The following is a 21,485-nucleotide window of genomic DNA, read 5'->3' on the forward strand; positions in this document are numbered from 1 at the left end:
AAGTATACAACATTTTAATATTCTTGTAAAATTTTCATACAGGGTATCGATTTTGCGGAATTTAACATCAAAATTTATGATTGGCTGCCATTTTGAAACGGGTAAAGATAATTAATTAGTTCATATTTTTTTCTCAAATGGGCATACAAAAGGTCAACACAACTGCAAAGTTTTATAACTTTATCTTTACTGGTATAAAAGATATAACTTTTTTGGTAAAAATAACATACAGACAGGTAGACGGAAAACTAACAGTTTTAGGACATACCTCCATATGAAGTTTTTTGCTCATTTTCACGTCTAGAACAAAATATCACAATATTGGAACACCTTTAGGAAACACCCTGTATATATATTTGTTATATACAAATTTTAACAAAGTTTAATTTGAACTGAATTGATCAACAGCATCACACGCATCCCAATTGGTCTTCAGATTACATGTTAAAACAAGAATGTGAGTTTAGGGTTTATTACCATGGTCACATCCAAACCTCCACTAAACTAATTTTGTCGCCAGTCTGTAGACAGCTAGCTTGTTGGCCGAATACCCCACATCAGTTTTCTCTTCATAGTGGCATTGGCTGAACCATTGCTGGTGAAAATCCCAACGGTTTTTCGATCAACTATTAGTCTCAACTACTGATGTATTGCTGAAATTCAAATCTTCAAGTAAGATAGATTAGGAAATAATAAAGACACAGTAGCATATAACATTTCTGCCTCACAATCTCATAAATTCAAGATTGTTTATTTTATTTTAAAATTGTAGAGCTGTAAGTATGCAAGCATGTATTGCACATTCATTGTTGTCAGACTCCCTTCCATTGTGTTTGCTTACAGCTAAGAATGAATTAGTATAATATTAACCTAGATACCTCTTTTTACCACAACTAGTTTATGTTAACATCGCAACTGTGAAGCAAACAACTGTATCCAATCCTGTTTTAATGCCAACAAAGACTACATAATCTAAAAGTAAACGTTAAAATGGTATACAAGCTGGTGCAAAATTCTAATAACAGAATATCCACAGTAATCAGTCTGTAAGATATTACTATTAGAGGCCAGAACTTATTACCTCAATTCGGTAAAGTAGATCAAGTCAATTTGAACAGATTTATTAGCAGTGGTATTGAACCGCACACCTCTTAAGTGTATTACCTGGAGAGGGTTAAATATTTGACTTGATGATGTGGGCATTGAGGAAAGTGGTATCCCCAGTTAATTAACTTTTTCTATGAATTAACTGGAAACTGAAAAATACAAAGGGGAAAAGGATATTAAAAATACAACCAGATCGAGTCCCGTATGAAATAGTTTAATTCACTTAAAAAAGATCACAGATTTTGAGATTTAAGATTCAAGTCAGTCTTATGTAAACTTTAAATTTTGCTTAATAGAACTCAATATCATTAATGCATCTTCCATATGCTTTTTTGCCATATACCTCAGGTATGTTCCGATAGTCAACTGAAATAAAAATAATTTATGAACTCTAATAAGTTATGCTTAGTATATCATACACTTTATTTTTATAAAGCTAAAGGGAAGAATACTATCTTGCAAATAATTCAATCAGTGATAGTGCTCAGGATAAAATAACAAAAGGTCAAACGCCCCAGTGTTCAGGTCAGCAAGAGAGGATTGATGTTTGCCCCATAGCGGACACATCCTGGCTTGAAGAGTAACTGCCAATAGATTGATGTTCACCATTCAAACAATTCCACCATTCATATTCATGTATCAATATAGATATGGTTTCAAAACAATTTAAACCCACTAAGTAAATGTATTCAAAAGTTTTTTTTACAAATACAAATAGACTCACACAAAGACAGATTTGCTTTCGCTTTAGTGACCAGCTGTTGGGAGGAATTTTGATAAATGTTTAGCCCATTAAATTTAACAGTCAGTAGCTAATTTGAAATATATTACACGTTTCAAGGGCACAGTTACAATACATTTCATTGTAAATCTCAACACAAGTTGACACAATTAAGTTCACTTGGGTCTCTTATGAGTGTTTACTATGTTAAGTAGTAACTGAAATATTGTAGCACTGTATTCCAGTCCTGAGCTATGTATCAAATTTCAATACTGGGTAAACATATCTTAATAAACATAAATATACCATGTTTCGCAAAATTGACAAAACTCTGAACTAAAGAAGTCAAATAAAAACTAGATATGAGAATATCTTTCTACATTTAATAGAAACATACAGTTTTCTTGTAAGACTTGCCTGGTAGAGAAGTGAGCCCTGTTTGAACGTAATGTTCATTGTTAACAAGGCCTTGTCCGCGCCCAGTGCTAATACTGTCACTTCCACTTCAGGCTGTAGAACATGAGTTGATTGTAATATAAGATGAGAGTCTGCTGAGAACTTAACCACCTTGAAATCCATTTTTTCGTAACCTGCAAAAAACTGATAACAAACTAACGATTCAATGAATTTAATATATAAATTCCGGTGATAATGTTAACCAATGTTTCTATTCTTTATTTCATTCAACACAGCTAGACATGAAATGTTGGAGAAATTAAATTATGCAGGCATGTGGCAATGAGGACGGATGTAAAACCAGTAACTCTAGAAGTATCTAAGCTAAACATTTTGTATTGTTGAAATTACCAATAAAATATTTATTGTACATCAACTGAATGTTGCAATTAAAATGCAATGTGCACTTCCAACTGGCAGTTCAAACTTCAAGGGCAAGCCATATTTGGGTGTAAAATATTGCATACATACTTAAAAAATATTATTACAATGTACTAATAAACCTATATATTGTACATCTTTTTTCAGGATAATCTTTAAATAATTATGGTGTAATTAAACCTTGCATGTTATAAAAAGATTTTCCCAGACGAAATATACTTTTCAAGTGGTGAGATTGCATATGTCAAAGAATGATAATGTAACATTATTCAAAATTTAAGATAGCCCTAGTATACTAAATGTTGTCTATTATTACAAAAGTTATAACATTGCACTTATCATACATTAAAAGGTTAACCCTTTAAGCGTCATGAAAAATTGGACCTGATCTTTGATTACGTTACATTTTTTTTTTATTTCCAATGTGTAAAGTTAAATTTTGTTTTGTTTTTGTATGTCAAAATAGAGTTATTTAACGGCAAATAAAATTTTTGTTAGCCCTTTTTGGCTTTGCTAGGCTAATTTTTAACTTTTGAGAATATCGTAGAATAGCAGTATATTTGTCACTAATTTTTTATCATGTATTCAAGATGTAGGGGAATGAAACACAGTTTTACAGATAAACATATACTAGCCTATATTACAAACTAATAAAATTAGAAAAATACAAATTAGACAAAGAGTGTTTATTTTTAATAAAAGTTTTGTTTAGTATGATAATGTTCAAAACACTCATCTGGGTGGTGAGCAGGTTCATTAGGACAGGTCTTGCAGACGTAGGTTGTTTCTCGACGAAGACCCTTCTTCTTATAAACAACAAACACACCTGTTCCATTTCTTGTCCCTTTGTCTGAGAAAATGCCTCCCGGTTAGCCGTTCCTCTTCAGGTCTTTTTGCAGGGCGCCCGGACCGCCTTTTATTTGGTCTGTGAGCCATTTGCTCGGATACAAGGTCACGCACAAGGCTGCGTCTAAACTCCACATGTGACATCGGCTTCAAGTCTTCTTTTTTTTGAACTTTTGTGTACATTATATACGAATTCACAACTGATACCTCCAATAGCCAGAAGAATACTTTTCTGTACCATTTCCTAGTACGCCTCATGAATTGGTACGAGGAAATAAAATGGTCTCTTCGATCGACCCCTCCCATATGTTTTATGTAGTCTAACACTACATCTGGTTTCTTTGTCGGGGGTTTGTTAGGCCACTGGCTTGGCACATCAGTCATTTCATTTGCGCTTCCTTTTCCTTTAGTGCTCAACATGTTCACTACTTTTTTTGTCTCGCCAAGATAAGATAAGTAAATTGTCTTTCCTTTCCGATAAAATTTGTCCTTTTTCTAGGTGCTTTCCTTTTTCTTTCATGTTGTTTGGTAGTCCTAGACGATTTGTCATAACCGTTCCAGTTGTGTAGCACTTCATAGCTAACAGCTCCTTTGCTATCTCAGGACTGGTGTAATAACGATCTGTATATACATGAAGGCCTGTAATTGGTTGTGCTGGATCCTTCATAATAACAGATTGAGTTAGGAGTTTTACTATTTGTGTGGTTTTGAGCAGTGGACTGTTGGCAATCAAGTCTTCTTTTCCAAAGTATGGAATGAAATCATATATGTACCCATTATTTGAATCTGACAAAACAAACAATTTGATGCCAAACTTAACAGGTTTTTGGGCATTATAGACCCTGAAACTGATTTTACCTTTGAAGGATATTGTAGATTCATCCACGGCGACGAAATCCCCAGGCGTGTAAAACAACTTGCAGACATCTTTCATATGACTTACTATTGGTTGTATAAGGTAACTTTTGGGTCTATTTCGCTCTTGACTGTGGTTGAAGTGAACCATCCAAAATATATTCAAAAACTCACGTTGCGAAAAGACATCACCGAAGAACGGAATCCTTGCCTCCCAGCTTTTGGAGAAATAGGAATCAATGTTTGGAAGGGAAATAATGCCCATGTTCAAGATTGTACCTAAAAATGCTTTTAGTTCAGTGTCGGTAATTGGGGTCCAATGTTTCCATCGAGACAAAGGTCCATTTATTCGCTTGGTAGCAAAATGGTTTGTTTCGTCGCAAATGTACTGCCTGATCTCTTCTTTAACAAACAAAGAAAAATAATCAATTGGAGATGTATCAGAGTTGAAAGATTCGGGTAAATTTATACCTTTATTCAAGTTGAAAATCGGTATAGATGTCTTTGGACCTGGGTTGTTGTGAGTGACATCCTTGTAGCCATCATCTTCTGGTTTCTTCTTCCCTTTTTTCTTATATTGACGTGCGCGTTTAGGTGCAGGCCCAGGTCTTGGTTGTATAGGTTGGGTATGTCTACGCCGTTTACATGGTGTGGATGTGGTAGGCGCAGGTCTAGCTAGTACATATCTAGGCAGCGTGATCGGTACAGGTGTGGGTGGAGTGTGTGTCGAAAGTGCGGGTCCCGGGTGTGTGAGTGTAGACGGTGAAGGCGGCAAGGGGGTGGGTCTGGGGGTGGTTGGAGTGAGTGTGAGCATTGCAGATGTGGTTGGCTCAGGCGCCAACTCTTGCTCGGGCAGCTGAATAGGACTAAGAGCAAGATCCTCCGCCTCCTCCATACCACTTGATGGATGTTCATCATCATCACTTTGTTCACTATCAGTTATATTATTAAGCAAAATGTCTCCATTGTCACTTTCCATCCGGTCTCCGTATTCACTTACCAATGTCTTGTCCATAATACTGGTAACAAAATCTTCAAATTCTGAATCGTCTGGATTCACCATTGTACACGAATAATGGTAAAAAACACTAAATAAACACTGGACACTGCTGTATATAATACTAATAATTTACTTTAAAAAGATTAAGAAAACAACAGAAAATTAGCGATAACCGAAATCCTGTACATGTGCGAGTACCGGACGCTTCTCGCTAACTAACTGGCTAGATGCCTTGACGGGAGCTCCCGTCAATGACTTTGTGGATGCCGCGGGCCACGCCCACTAGACAGTGTTTGGCCAATTAGAAGCCTCTGCCACTCCCATTGTAATAGAATTCGAGGCGGGGCAACCCTCTGTATGTCGCATGACTACTAGAACCATCTAGCAGCAAAATATTCAACTAACATAGCAGTAAGAAAATAAAGAATGCAAAAACGCGGATCCACGGCAATAACGTTTTGAGCTTGTAGTGGCCCTCCGCGGATCCGCGTCAATAACGCTGGAAAGGTTAATATTATTTCATGATCTCAAATAGTAGACTACAAAAAAGACTACAACTGTTATCATATGTAACAAGTGTTTTAAATTCCGAGTTCTGTTTTTTTTTTATTGTTTAGTTTTTACAATATAAGTAATCATAACAAAGACATAAAACCGATTTTATTGCTAACAAAAACCAACATGACACCACACTAGACTGGATTTGTCAGAACTTACTGGTTATAAAAAACGATGTGCTAATAAACAAGTTGAAGTCACTAATAATGAAGAAACAATTTACGTAATTATTCCTTTAAACTGGAATTTCGAATGAAGTTGGATAGCTAATATATAACTAACTGTTAAACACAGACGCTAACTCGTAGCGTCTGTGTTTAACAATATTCCATTTTCATTACGTTGTTAACATATAGCCAAATGAAATACACCACTAAAATAGTGACTGATTTCAGGGGTATGAAGGTGTACACTTATGCAATATAATAAATCTGAAATCAGCATTACTTAGCAGAAATCCAGTTGTAGGGTTAAGGGTAAGTTGATTGGAAGGCATCCATTTAAGTCTTACCAAGATAAGGTATGTAAAAATATGCTCGATACTGTTTCCCCACTCCTGGAGGTCGTCTATCAATGGTATGGTAATGTGTCACCCACTGGAACCACTAAAAAAATAATTTTAGTATAATAATCACAATAAGGTGTCTTGTAGTAGTTTCACTGATATAATTGGCATAATTAAAATTCTCACTCAACATAAACATCACATTCAAATTACTCTCAATACAATATTAGGCTATTTGTTTAAATACTGTAGAATAAACATGCATGAAAAGCTGTATATTGTAATAATGTATTTTTATCTATTAAAAAGTTGTTTTTAATTAAAATCTTCCATTTATTGACTATTGGATGACTTTATCCATGATTAGAGAACTAGAATGACAAAATTTTAGGCATAACACTTTGAATATAAACTACATGTTTATTTGTTCAAAAACCTGTCTTGGCCATGGTAATTTGTCATCATCTGTGCAGTACTTTACTATCTGCATCTTCATTGTTTGATAACATATTTACATTCTAGTGTATGCAGTTACTGACAGAACGAAGTTAAAAGAAGACTGGTCTCTCACCTTAACAAAACATCTTTAATGTAAATTAAGAGGAAAAGTACCTGCTAAATTTAGCAGAAAATGTACTACTAAGGCATGAGTACTCACTCTTTCTACTGTGGCAGCATGGTTCACAAACTCAAAGAGGCTTTTATGGTCTGTGTCAAACACTGAGGAGCACTGGACTGTGAAATGGACAGGACTTATGTGAATGTGATTTAGAAGACAAAATAGAGCACAAAATAATGTTAAAATAGCTTCTTTCCTCGTAAAGTCAGTGTGTTTTCCTGTGTAGTAAAATGGGAACATTCTGAAAGAAAACATACAAATTGTGTTAGAATAAAACTGAAGATCACTATCATTTACTATATCGCAATAGTTGTGGCCCTCCATTAGTCAATGGGAATGGATGACTATCAAGATCCTATTAGCAGAAACTATCTTTGAACTATAACAGACACTCAGACTGAAATCTTTCAAAATTATACATTAATAAACTTGTTTATACTACGTTATATTTATTTTACTAGCTGACCTATCTATCATTTACTTAATTGCAAAAAAAATCAAGATTTTATTTATGGTACCTACGTAACTTGAGGGAACCAGAAGTAGTACCAACTTAAGCAATGTTTTATTAATTTATTATGTTATTACTACATACTCAAACAAATTTATTGCACTTTAACCCATGCAAAATTTTTGAAAACTGAATTTTCTTCTGATACTATTATAAGATATGTACCATCTCCTTTCTACCCTGTAATCACTATACAGTATTCATATTAATTAATCAACCAAATAATCTTCATGTTTAATACTTTGAAACCACTTGTCAACATTTTTAATCTAGCCTAGAAATTACTCATACACATATATTAATTAAATTTGTATTTAATTAATACTACAAAATGCTATAAATTACTTCCTTTTGGTTTCGTGATAGATTACAGTGTGCGTTTGAAAAAGTACACTGACTAGCAATTGATTACATCCACATATCATCAATCTCAAAGTGGTAATTTGTTAGTCAACTTTTAGTCATATTGAAGTATCCACAAATTAGTGTTATCTCATAAATCACAAAAATACATTACTAGGGGAAATTTAGTTTGGAAGTGTGACCACCTAAGTCAGTAAGTTTGGTAACCCTCACATTTCATAGTGTAAACTAACAAGTTTTCAATGTGAGGCCTCCAGGGTCCAGCTGTCTTCTTCCCCCTCTCAATCCTTCTCCTTCTCTCCCTCCTCGCACTTTCATTAGTGATCTTTCTAAAATCATTAGTCATGAGTTTTGAATTTTAATTTCATAAGAAGTTCGTTCGTTGAAATAATTTTGCTTACGTCATGTTAAATTTTTCTTTTTGCTTTATTTATTTATTTAACCCGTACTTTGCCCTTGCTTAACTAGCTATTGATATAAATAAATAAACATTTGATTTACAATAATTGCTATTGAGTTTATTTGTCACATACAGGGTTTCGTGGATTATACTGCCATGGGCACATAAATAAAATTATATCCAAAATAGGAAAAATTGAGGTACATGTTAAATTTGAATTTATACAATAGGTTTAAATTTTGAAGAATTTGGAATCATAAATTGGGTAGATCTTACTTGAGTTCAAATCCAGTTTTACTTTGTATGTTCAATTGACACTTATTCATCTTCCAATCATCCTTGTCGGCTTAGTGTAGATTTAATACTGGTAGTAGTAATCTTTGCAGATCTGAGAGTTCTGGTTGTCATCCAATATTCAAGTGTTCATCATCTAGTAAATGTCTTTTCTGTTCTTGGATTCAAAAATCGAGATTCACCAATTTAATACAAATAATAAAAAAATACAAATAACTCAAATGTTTATTAACTTTTGATGAGAAATGCTTCTTCTCAGTCTCATTCAAAAGAATAAAATTCCATTATTGTAAAGTCACCAGCTGATCTAAATTCACTTTATAACTCCAGGTGTTGTAAACTTACTTTGCATAACAATCTCCTTGATATTAAGATTTAATGTATTCTGTAGTATTTGGTCTAAAGAAATTATTTTTTTTTTATCTGATGATTCAATTTTACAGTAGTTTATGTATTTCTATCTTATATGTATAATAATTTGTTTTATATTAATTTTAACTCTAAAATAGGTTGCTAGTTTTTCTTAATTTTAAAATCTATTGATTTATAGATGTTTATTGTAAGTTATCAAAATTGCATGGGTGTATGTTCTTCTTCACTTGTATGGATTCCTGTGTGTGTGTGTGTGTGTACTTATGTGGTATAAACTCCTAAGTTATTTATTAATCTTTTATAAACTATCATAAAATAATATGAACTATTAACTTTTCAAAACAAAATTGTAACAGTCATTATATATTGTCGATTTGAGTTTATAAACGATGGACAATACGAGTAGTTGCAAGAGGGAAAAAACAATACTTAGTGAAGCACATAATTTTATTGCCATTGTTATTGCTAAAATGTAACAAGAAATCAATAACAATAATTTAGTGTTTCCTGTAAAGAAAGCTACTGAAAGGGCTGCCTTTTCCAAATCTAAGACACCTTTTGCACATCTAAATCCCTAAGCAGTATTTATAAAATTAGAAGAATAAATTGCCTGAGCTCTTCACTGTCTTTGTAAACAGCATAAGTACTCTAGTGGGGCATAAAACAAAGCATTCAAATTGCCTTGTAAATAACATCCCAAATTGAAGCTAAGAACATAAAAGTATTTAGGCACTATCAGCTCAATTAACAAAATGTGATCACACCAATTGGTTTTCTCTTAGAAGCAACAAAATAATTTTGTTATCGAAGAGTCTTTTTATATGGCAGAAAATACAATTAGTTAGCATTTAAATGTTATTATTTAATATACTTATATTGTTTCGTTCAGGAGGGCAATTGCAATACGTTAATAACGTGAATCTTGTTACTAGCGTGAAAAAATTTCAAAAATAATGGAAATTTAACCAAATTTTCTACAAACAAATAAACTGAATAGTGTAAAAAATAAACATAAGTTTTAGCAAATAAGCAAAACTAATGTAACTATAACTTACTAATTTTGTAACTCAAGTACTAACTAACTGGTAACATCCGATCAAATAAAAATATCTTGACTCATTTTTATAATTACACGACATACTCATACACTCACTGAAAAAATATGATTTAACATCTCTGACATCAGATCATGTTGTATGATCTAGAACGTGTTTTAAGGTCGGGAAAATACCGATCAGAAATGCCCCTGACCATTAGTACGGGCTTCGGTCCCCATACTTATGGTGAAATAAAGAAAACATTTCTCGAGATAGTAACAACATTCAAGCTAAGATCAGGTGAGTCCTTGTAAAGATTATATTTCACTTCTTCTTCTATGGGGTGACCTATTGTCATGCACTTAAGTCTCAAAGGTACTAGGCTAGTGAGTTAGACTATTTTGTTGACCTGGGTCAACAACGAACAGTAACATGTTGACCTGGGTCAACCACCGACAGTAACATGTTGACCTGGTTTAAAAATTGAAATCTTTGTATTTATTTACAATACAGTGACCATGGAAAATGGACTTTTTTTCATGGGTTGGGCATTTATAGCCTAGTATTATTATCACAGGTGCATATAAACTGGGGGGAAAGAATATTATTGTATTATATTGATGCCTTTCGGGCATTATTGCGTTAAGGAGCAGGGGCATAACGTGATCTAGGATTCGACTTTTGCAAGCTCGAGTTAATTTTTTTTCTAAAAGAGCAAGCAGCGGGCAGGCATCGTTGACAGGATTAACGTACTAGTCGCTATCATTTCAGTAACTTATCACTTACCTTAATGTTCAGGTGGGGAATTGCTTCCACGTAAGATAACGAACATCCAACACAAAGGTGTGCCATTACCACTACTGAACTAGGAGGTTAAGAATAGACACAGAGGAACAAAATAGTTCAAAATGGCGTCCCTTCTTTATTTGAGAGAGCCGCAGAGTAATACCAAACTGTCAAATATGGATAGTGTTGCCAGAGGTACTGTCAAAAACAGAGTTTGGTACTTTGGGATTATACCGACCACACCAGTATGAAGAACACAAAAATATAAATTTATAGAAATAGACATGATAGAACGAAAAAAAACAACTCTTTAATTGCAAAATTACAAACTTACAAGCATTTCCAGGTATTGTGATCGGTATTTTTGTCGCTGTTATCTTATCTTTCTCGAGAATCCCGATTACGGCAGGCCGCGCGGCATCACATGATTTGCACTGTACATAATTGCCTTTCTATTACAATTCAATTTATATTTCTGATTAGCCCCTCTAGAATTTGATATTTTACTGATAGGTACTATCTCGAGGGATGTTTTTCTTTCCTTGACATCAGCACGGGCTTCAGCAGCACCTTTGGTGCTGCCGAAGCCCGCGCTGATGGCCGAAGGCACTCGCATTTTGGGTGGCGGAATGTGATCAAGAATAAAAACAAGTTTTGAGTGTTTTTTCAATAAAGAGTTTAGTTTTTAATTGGTAATGTTTGTTTTTGTTGAATTTTTGTGTTTGGAGAAATGTAGAGGTAAAACACGGAAGTACAACAAAGCGACGAACCAGCTGAACGGGCAGCGAGACTCTGCAATCACGTTATCTACTAGACCGCTCGACTTTGACCTCTGTCTGAGGATGGGGAGGGGTTTGCGATAAGACAATTCTTGTTTTATATTGACGAAATATTGTTCTACGCTAGTCTAGTAATCAGTAGAAGCAAAATGTCAAATAACGATTCATGTCTGGGTGTGGTCGGTATAATCCCAAAGTACCCAGAGTTTTAAGATAATTTCAAAAAATCGTAACTCCTTTGATTTTCGTTGCCAACGAATTTTTTTTCACTATTGTTTTCAGGAAAAATTGTAGTTTTCAGGAAAAAAAATGAACATACCTTTCCATGGTCACGATATTGTAAATTGATACCGAAATCTTTACTCATGAATATCGATAATTTGATATTATAGATCATTGGAGTGTTGGGCGCTTATTATACTGCAGCCTTATTTCAATAACATTCATTTTCAGCTAATTATGAATACAACCGAATAAGGTGTCGAACATTAGAATGATAAATTTAATGTTGCAATAGTCCCCCAGGAAGTCTACCAGTAAAAATAGGGTATTTTATGGAAACTTAAATCGCAGTTATAAGGTTGGTTGATATTAAATCAATTATTAACAGTTTAATACATTGAATAACTCACCTATATTAAATAATAGATAATTATTATGTATATGTGTGTGCTTACATTTCTTTTACACTAACAGCCAGGCCAATTTACCATAACCTTAGGACAATATGATATGCATCCATAATTTTCCTTTGAACAAAGTTTTGGTTAGTTTGTTTTAAAATTAGTTCATACAGCACGGTTAAAGAACAAAACAACTAAAATGTAGTTACAAATCTGACAATTGCGTTCTCAATAATCACTTATAAGCCAAAACAACAAAATCAAATTTGAAGGTTATAAATTAGATGTATTATCAGCAATCAATTAACAGGCTTCAGTTTTGTATCATGTATCTTCTTTATTCTCTACTTTGTAATAATTGTTTTGTAGTTCTAATTTTTTTTTCTTCTGGTTTGCTCAAAAGAGCAGGCTTCGTAAAAAACATCAAGCCTCGTAGTTCCATAATATATGTTAAGTATTCAATGTTAATGGAGTGGGAATTGCATTAATGTTGTGTATTTGTTAGTTTTAAAAGAGGAATGTGATAATTAAGGGAGTGAATTTAAAGGACAGGGCTTCTTTTGGAATCTTCATGGCCAGGGGTCCATCAGGCCAGCTTCCTAATCCGAAAAGATTTGGACCTCGGTTTTTTTATTTTGTTAAAACTCCCAGGTATTGTAACAATTATGTGACAGAATGGAAGAGATGATTGTTTTTATGTTTAAATGTCTTTTTTAATTTTAACAAAAAATGTTGCTAGTTCCTTATATATATATATATATATATATATATATATATATATATATATATATATATATATATATATATATATATTCAAATCATTGGTTTTAAGAACATCCTTTATGTCATAGTTTACATGTTTAAACTTACCTGATATTAGTTTCAAACATTCTTTTCTGGCATATTCATAATGTGGACATTATAGTACTACATGGTTTATTGTTTCTTCTACACCTAAAGAACAGTTTAAGCATAATGGAGTAAAGTATTTTTTTATTGCAAACAACTTACTGTTAACTCTGGCATGGCCCAGTCTCAAACAAGATATTGTGACGATTTCCTTTCTTAATAGTTTACTATTTTAAACCAAGGAACATAACTTACCTTTTTTACAATATTTTTATACCAGTGAGCTTTTGGAGTTAATTCAAAGATTACCTGATAGCGTTCCATCCCCTTTCTTTTTCTTGCTACGTTAAAGTCCTCCAAAGGGACATTAATTTCTGGAATTTTTACACCTGTCATTATTGCATCCCTGGCTAAATTGTCTACTCTTTCATTAAAGTCCAGTGAGACATGTCCTGGAGTCCATACGAATACTATATTTTTATTCAAGGCTTTCAACTCATATACTATGCTTGTAATTAATTGGTTTTTACTCTTATCTTTGCTATAATTAGATATTGCTGTAAAAGCAGCTTGAGAATCTGTACATATAACTACGTTATCATATTGGGTTTTATTGATAAATTGCACTGCTTTATATATAGCTATTAATTCGGAACTATAACTAGACATATATTTGCTAAGAGAATACAACGCAGTGGTATTGGTCTGAGGAATCAGGAAGGCAGCGCCACAACCATCGTCAGTTTTGGATCCATCAGTATAAACATAAACATAACCTAAATATGATAGTGACATTTTTTCTAACCACAATTGTTTTAGAGTTTCTTTACTCGTATTCTTTTTACTTACTTCTAAATTTGTTAATCTAGTATCGCCTTTTATACTATTTTCTTCCATAAATAAAGGTAATTCAAAATCCCAGTCATTTTTAAATCCTTCAGTTTCCATGATGTTAGGCATCATTTCAGTTACATTATTAAATGACTATAAATAAGGGTAACTTTTTCTTTTGCCAATAATCATTATTTTGACTTAACATATTTAAGTAACACATATTTTTAAATGCTGGATGACTGTTTTCTAAGAGTATCTTATATACTAAGTTATCTGTAAGAATACTTCTTCTGATTCCCAATGGCATCACAGCGGCTTCAGCTTGTAGGGCTATAACTGGTGTGGAGCAAAAGGAGCCTAAGGCAAGTCTGAGTGCCTGATTTTGAATTAAATCTAGTTTACCCAAATTACTTTTTGATGCATGACCAAACAATGCACAACAATAATCTAATTTTGATCTTATTAGGCTTTTATATACTTGAATGGCGAAATAGGATTGCAGCCCTTTGTTCCACAAATAATAATTATTGGAATAATTATAATAATAAAATATTGGAATAAAACACATTATAAATTCATTATCCGTAATACACTTGTTAAACTACTATTTCAAATCTAGCCTTGTAATTGGCTTTCGCTCTCGTTGAGGATACCTGTGAACAGGAGTGGAACGAGCAAGTGGTGAACGTTGAGTAATAGGACTGGTGTAGGTACTAGGTAGTGTGAGTATCAGAAGCGTGGGGTGACATAGCTGTACTGGGGCGTACAGAAATAGAATGCCGCGGCGCATCAGCTGTGCGGTTACTGCCTACTGGATTGTCGTCGGCACAGTCAGAGCGCGCTGTCTGCTGGCTCTCAGCTGTTATTACCTCAGCTGTTTGATCTGTCACTGGAGCAGTGTCGACTGCTATCAGCATGACGCTTGTAAACAATACCAGACGCTAATCTCACTAAATACATTGTTGCACCTAGTTGTTTTACTACACATCCTTCTACCCATCGCTCTTGAGATCTACTGTAATCTCTTACTAACACAGTTTGGTTAATTGGTAAAATACGTGTTTTACTACTTCTAGCATAGAACTTTTGTTTACCTTGTTTTTCTTCAACAACCTTAGATAAATTAGGTCTTAAAATGTCTAATCGGGTTCTAAGTGGTCTACCAAACATTAACGTTGCTGGTGATTCATTTGTAGTCATATGAATTGAATTTCTATAGTCAAATAATATCCTACTTAAAGCTACTTGAATATTTACATTTTCTCTGAAAGCACATTTCAGTTTAGACTTGGCATAAGCCACTGAGTTTTCTGCTTGGCCGTTACTTCTAGGGTAAAACGGGGCACTAGTTGTATGTGTGATACCATTGTGTTTGAGGAAATTGTTAAACTCAATTGAACTGTACGGTGGACCGTTGTCACTATGCAAAGTGACTGGTATTCCGAACCTTGAAAACAACTCACGAAAATGACTAATAGTCTGACTAGCGGAAGTTGAACTTGTCTCAAAAACTTCCAACCATTTTGTGTACGCATCTATGACAATTAAATACAATTTATTCTTATAATAGAAATGGTCTGCGTGTATTCTCTCGAATGGTTTACTAGGATAGTGCCAATGGTGTAACTCACTTTTACTTGGATTCGGTCTTTCAAGAAGACAGGACGAACAGCTATTAGCAAGATTTTCAATATCTTTATCCAGATTTGGATACCACAGATAAGCTCTAGCTACTGCTTTCATTTTTGTTATACCGAGATGAGAAGCATGGAGCTCGTTTAAAACATAGTTACGTAAACTATTTGGAATTATTACTTTGTAACCCCACATCAAGATACCCTGCTCAACAGCTATTTCCTCTCTCCTTACAAAGAACGGGTACAATTCTATATTGTCTTTAGGAATATGGCTTGGCCATCCATACATAGCATAGCCTAACACTTTTCTTAGTATTGGGTCTTTCTGGGTTTCAAGTTTTACTTGTTCACATGATACTGGCAAAGAACTCTCTTTTACAAAATTTAAATTGGTCCCTAACCATAGTAATTCAGAACTGTCTTCTGATTTTGACACTTTCAATGGTAATCTACTCAAAGCATCTGCGCTGTTGTCATCTGATTTAACATATTTTATGTCAAAGTTATAACCACTGAGGTACAAAGAGTAACGTTGAAGTCTACTTGCTGCGAACACTGGCAAACTCTTTTTAGGTCCAAAAATACTGACTAATGGTTTATGATCACTCCTTAACGTAAAGTGTCGTCCATACAAATACTGGTGAAAACGTTTGACACCAAAGACGCATGACAATGCCTCTTTGTCAATCTGAGAGTAGTTACGTTCTGCTTGATTTAACGTACGTGAAGCATAGCTTACCGGTCTTTCCTGTCCATTGCTATCTACAATACTTAATACAGCACCTATAGCGTATGCACTAGCATCGGTCGTTAGTATTACTGGAGCTTGCGGATCATAGTGTGCTAACACTGGAGCTGTACACAATAGCTCTTTGATTTGCTTAAAGGATTTTACACATTCTTTATCAAAGGAAAACTCTACATATTTTCTTAACAGATTGTACAATGGTCTTAGAACTGTTGATATATTTGGTACAAACTTGCCATAGTAGTTGACTAATCCTACAAAGGATTTTACTTCTGTTACATTCTTAGGTTGTGGAGCCTCTACAATAGCTTTTATTTTGGCTTCCGAGGTGTGCAGTCCGGTTTTGTCAATTGTAAATCCGAGGAACTCTATTTTAGAAGCAAAGAATTTAGACTTGTCTTGTTTTACTGTAAAACCGACCCTTCGAAGTCGTTCACAAACTTCTCTTAGTCTACTAAAATGAGTCTCATCATTTGGACCGGAAATGATGATATCGTCCAAAAACACTTCACACCTTGTAAGCCTTGTAAAGTTTGCTCTATTACTTTTTCAAAAATTCCTACTGCACTAGCTATTCCATAAGGAAGTCTTTTATAGGCAAACAACCCCTTGTGAGTTGAAATTGTAAATAATTTCTGTGAAAACTCATCTAGCATATATGCATATATGCTTGACTCAAATCGATTTTGCTGAACAATTCACCCTTTTACATTTCTGCGAAAAGATCCTCTACTCTAGGTATTGGATAAAGATCTATCTCTAGCTGAGAATTTAAATAACGAAAGTCGCCACAAATTCTAATGCTGCCATCTTTCTTTGGTACTGGAACTATAGGAGATCCATACTCTGAACTACTTACAGGCATCAAAACATCAGCGTTTACTAGACGCTCTAACTCTTGCTCTACCTTAGCTTTTAATGTGAAAGGCAATGGTCTAGGACTAGTATACTTGGGTTTACTATTTTTCTTCAGCACCAGTCTGATAGGATCACGATTACACTGACCTAACTCTTTAGAGAACACTTCTGGATACTCTGAAACTAACTTCTTTACTAAGTTATTATATTTTACATCATCGTCATTTTTAGCTATAAATAACTCTTCTTTATTCTTGAAAGAAATTACAACCCCTAACTCCTTGATCCAATCTCTTCCCATGAATGGATGTGCACCATTTTTAATTACAAATAAACTCAGGACTTTATTTTGACTTTCATACTTAACATTTACTTCTAACCTACCTAATGAAAGTATGGGTACATTAGTGTAAGAACTAAGCTTTACATCAGTAGGTAACAAGTTAAGGAACTTTAGATTCTCGTGATAAAAGGATTCACTGACTACGCTTACAGAAGCACCTGTGTCAATTTCAAAAGATACTACTTTATTTTCAACAGTTACTTTAGTTTTCAAGGGATCAACCCTACTAGAGACTTTGGCTAATTCAAACAAATTACCAATACACTCTACTACATCTGTTTCATCGTCATTATTGCCTAGTACACTTTCGACAAAATGATGTTTACCCTTATTGAAATTACCCTTATTGCTGTAATGAGAATAATTGTTGCCTGACTTACCCCTAGCCTGAGATCGGCATACCTTCTTTAAATGATTTGTTTTGCCGCATTTATGGCAAACACAACCGTAATATTTACACTGCTTACTGAAGTGACCTTCGGCGCAACAACAGTTACACTTCACTACACTAGTGCTGCTGGACTGATGTGCGTGTGTGGTACTCGGCGTGGCGTGGTGACGCGAAGCGTTGTCTCTCCCGCTCGGCGCTGACTCACGTCCGCTATAGTGACGCTTATAGCCGAAGACGTTGCTTAGCCGATGGACACTGCGAACGGAGCTGGTGTCATGGCTGCCTGACACCAACGTTGCCGCGCTTTTCTCTGCCATCTCAATCTGCGATGTCAGTTGAAAAGCCTTGTCGAAGGTCAAATTAGCTTCTGACAAAAGTCTTTGTTTAGTAGATTCTGAACGGATTCCACAAATAAGACGATCTTTCAAATAGTCATTTAGACTAGCACCGAACTCACAGTATTTAGATAAGTTTTTTAATTGAGCAATGTACTAAGCTACACTTTCACCGTCATGTTGGTTACGTAAACTGAACTTATATCTTTCACATATAAAAGATGGAGTCGGATATAAATGGTCCTTAATTAGCTTCACTAAATCATCGTACGATTTTGTAGAAGGCTTATCGGGTGTACACAAATCCCGTAATAGCTTGAACGTTTTTACTCCTACCACTGTCAGCAAAGTACTCACTTTCTTAGAATGATCGATATCATTACAACTTAAAAATAGTTCAAACCTCTCTATGTACGAGTCCCACGTTTCTTCATTGGAGTCGAACTCACCCACGCTACCAATAATTCCCGTCATTTTTCTTGGTGCAATGTTACTGAATAACGAACTAATATCGAATTCGTACATTCACTTCCCTTCCTCCTAGGCTGAAACACTCACTTTGTTTACTGACGCCTTCGAGATGCATGCGGTCGCTGACCCGACCGACGCTTACACGGTGCAGATCGCAATTGTACAATAACTGCCGAACTGACCACTAAACACTCCGATTGTCTCGTCGCCACTTTGTACTATCTTGTACTACTCAACGGGAACTGGGTGAGTGAAACTACTTTTTGGCATACAATAACGGCCGCGGGCGTAACGCTGGACCGGAGCATCGAGGTGACGGTTGATGACTGAGCGACTGAGGTATTTAGAGGTGGGGGTAGGTCAAGGAGGGGGGAGCGTCATCCCTTGGCCAATAGGATTTATTCATACGATATCCATTGCCAACATATTACATACACTGTAAGAATCGATATAGTCCTGCACTATATACCACAGATATCACAAAGACGAACCAAGAAATAGACATCTTCCAAAATACTAAGAAGACTATTTCCTATCAAAGAGGAGTGAATGTGATGAATAATTAATACAAACTATCAATGGTAATAGGTCACCAAGTAATTTTTAATGTCTCAATTTTAACCTTCTTATACTGAAAATATATATCATAAATTAAAATGCTTTCTGGGTTCCAGACATATCTAAACTGTTTTCTATATACCTTGCACTGAATAACTCATCAATTTGACACACAAACATCAATTATTGTACCTAATACATTACATTAAAATATAGTATAAAAACTATTGAAGCAAAAAGTAATACCACCGACTCACAGGCTGGCCGTTCTCTTTATTAAAGATGAGTTTTAAGAGCTGGCTGAATCTTGATTTTAGCCCCATAAGAACAATTTTAAACCTTAAATAGTTTTACATCTTTATTTTTGTATCTCGTTTTAAAGATATATACTTAATACATATCGAAACGTTTCTTAGTATCCAAGGTATGTTCTTTAGAAAAATGTCATACTTTTTTGTGTTTCTTGACTAAATATTAAAAAAATTATACTCTACAATAAAAAAAAACTTCAGTGTTTGATGTGTATTAATTACATCTTTAAAATTAGATACCTCCGTAATCCTACATTCCAAATTAAGGACATAAAGGTGTTTAAGGTTAACATTGCTCTTATGGAATAGATTATTTCATTACAGCCACTCTTAAGAAATGCAATGTTAATGAGCTACTGTGCATTCACATAGCTATTTGATTATTTAATTTTCATCTTTTTCGAAGTATTTTTACAGTAGACCTACAATTTGGATTAATGGTGGATACAAAAATCTCGTAAGAGGATTTAAATTATTTTTGACACAGTAACCGGTTTGAAAAAAACAATTTCTAATCACCACTTATATCAAAATTGTCCCTCCACACTAGAAATTCACAACTGTCTTATATTCAGAGCCAATATTATTGACTTCACCATTAGATCTGTTATTCTTTAGAGGTGCCACATGCTCACCTTTTTGTATAATAACAAATTTAGCAACTCAAATTTTAAAGATGCCGTCAAAAATAAAGTTTAATCAATTATATAAATTTGAATGTTAAAAGTTGAAAAGTACCTAAGTATAATACCATGTGATTTATGAAAGATTATTTTGTTATTCTTTAGCCGTGTAATAAAATTAAAAACTGAATAACTTCTACTTAAGGCTATTATTAATGAAACATGAACGAGAATAATAGTAATAAAGAAACAAAAGACAATGACAGAAAATTATAGAGTAATAATCAAAAGTAATAGGGTTCAAAAAGTACCACAAGTGGGACAGGATATGTTCCCTTTTTTCCCCAAGGGTTACTCCAAGAATACCTGATCCTAAAGGATGATAACAATGAATCTATAATGTGGGATTTTCCTGTCCAAGAGCAATGTGTTCCTGATATTTTTAGTCCTCATAGCGTGATCGTCAAATTAAACACGCCTTATTGTCATTCGAGGCAACAGAGATACAATCATTGTTGCATAGAGTCAATTACTTTGGTAGTATCAATCAGTGGCGTTACTGAGACTCTGCTTGAGGGATGAATCTGTTGAAGAGCTCACCTCAGCTGATTATCATTGAGTATTTCTAACAATTTTTATTGCCTTTATAAATATTTTTTTTAAGTGTTTAGTACTTTTGGAGAGGTTCTATTACCCTTATTCCCTCCTTTAGTTATGCCACTGGTTTCAATGTCAGAATTCCTACCAATCACTGTCATCTTAATGGAACTGGCTCCCTTTTAGGACAGGATACAACATTTATGTCCTTGTTTTCAGTGCACTAAAAACATCCATACCTGTGAACTGTGCATCGCATGATGGTTTCAGATCAAAATATTGATTGGATAATTCTTTCTTAATAATAATTTAAATGGTTATGGCTTTTTCCTGTAAACCTTATAAATAAATAATTGTACCAGCAGCGGTCAAACGCAAGCAATGCCTAATAAATTGCATGCAAAGTAGCGGATAAATGCTAGTAAAATAGTAAATGTATAAAAGCTTCTACAACTGTAGACAACATATTAAGATGGTGAATTGTTTGACCAGATTTGATGGACAAGCAATGCCATTTATTTATTAGTTTAGTAACATACTTGACAATAAAATTATTTTTAAAGGAACGTTTAAAAAGTCATAGGGGTTTAAACTATTATGTAAAATCATTTTTCTCTTCACACTCTCACTGTGGTAAAATCTGTAATACAAGGTAGAATATGCTAAACTATTTTGAAACACTTAAGGGTGCGCTCTACCACAGGCCAGAAATCGCAG

General features: G+C 34.3%; 1 protein-coding gene across 4 annotated transcripts; it reads right to left on the reverse strand.

Moving 5' to 3' along the window:
- Positions 1-1,300: 1,300 nt before the first annotated feature.
- On the reverse strand, positions 1,301-18,392 carry LOC124359792. 4 transcript variants are annotated; one of them, XM_046812825.1, is made up of 5 exons: positions 17,863-18,392; positions 7,088-7,289; positions 6,436-6,529; positions 2,246-2,418; positions 1,301-1,473 (listed from the first exon to the last, which is right to left on the reverse strand). In XM_046812825.1, the coding sequence occupies exons 2-5, from the start codon at positions 7,286-7,288 to the stop codon at positions 1,375-1,377; spliced, it is 567 nt and encodes a 188-aa protein (XP_046668781.1). In that variant the 5' UTR covers position 7,289; positions 17,863-18,392; the 3' UTR covers positions 1,301-1,374. The 4 variants fall into 4 exon arrangements, with proteins under 4 accessions (XP_046668781.1, XP_046668778.1, XP_046668779.1 ...); XM_046812822.1 differs by lacking the exon at positions 17,863-18,392 and adding an exon at positions 14,550-14,701; XM_046812823.1 differs by lacking the exon at positions 17,863-18,392 and adding an exon at positions 12,268-12,565.
- Between the last annotated feature and the right edge of the window lie 3,093 nt (positions 18,393-21,485).

Source organism: Homalodisca vitripennis, chromosome 4 (genome assembly GCF_021130785.1).
Source record: "Homalodisca vitripennis isolate AUS2020 chromosome 4, UT_GWSS_2.1, whole genome shotgun sequence".
Classification (NCBI taxonomy): Eukaryota; Metazoa; Arthropoda; class Insecta; order Hemiptera; family Cicadellidae; genus Homalodisca; species Homalodisca vitripennis.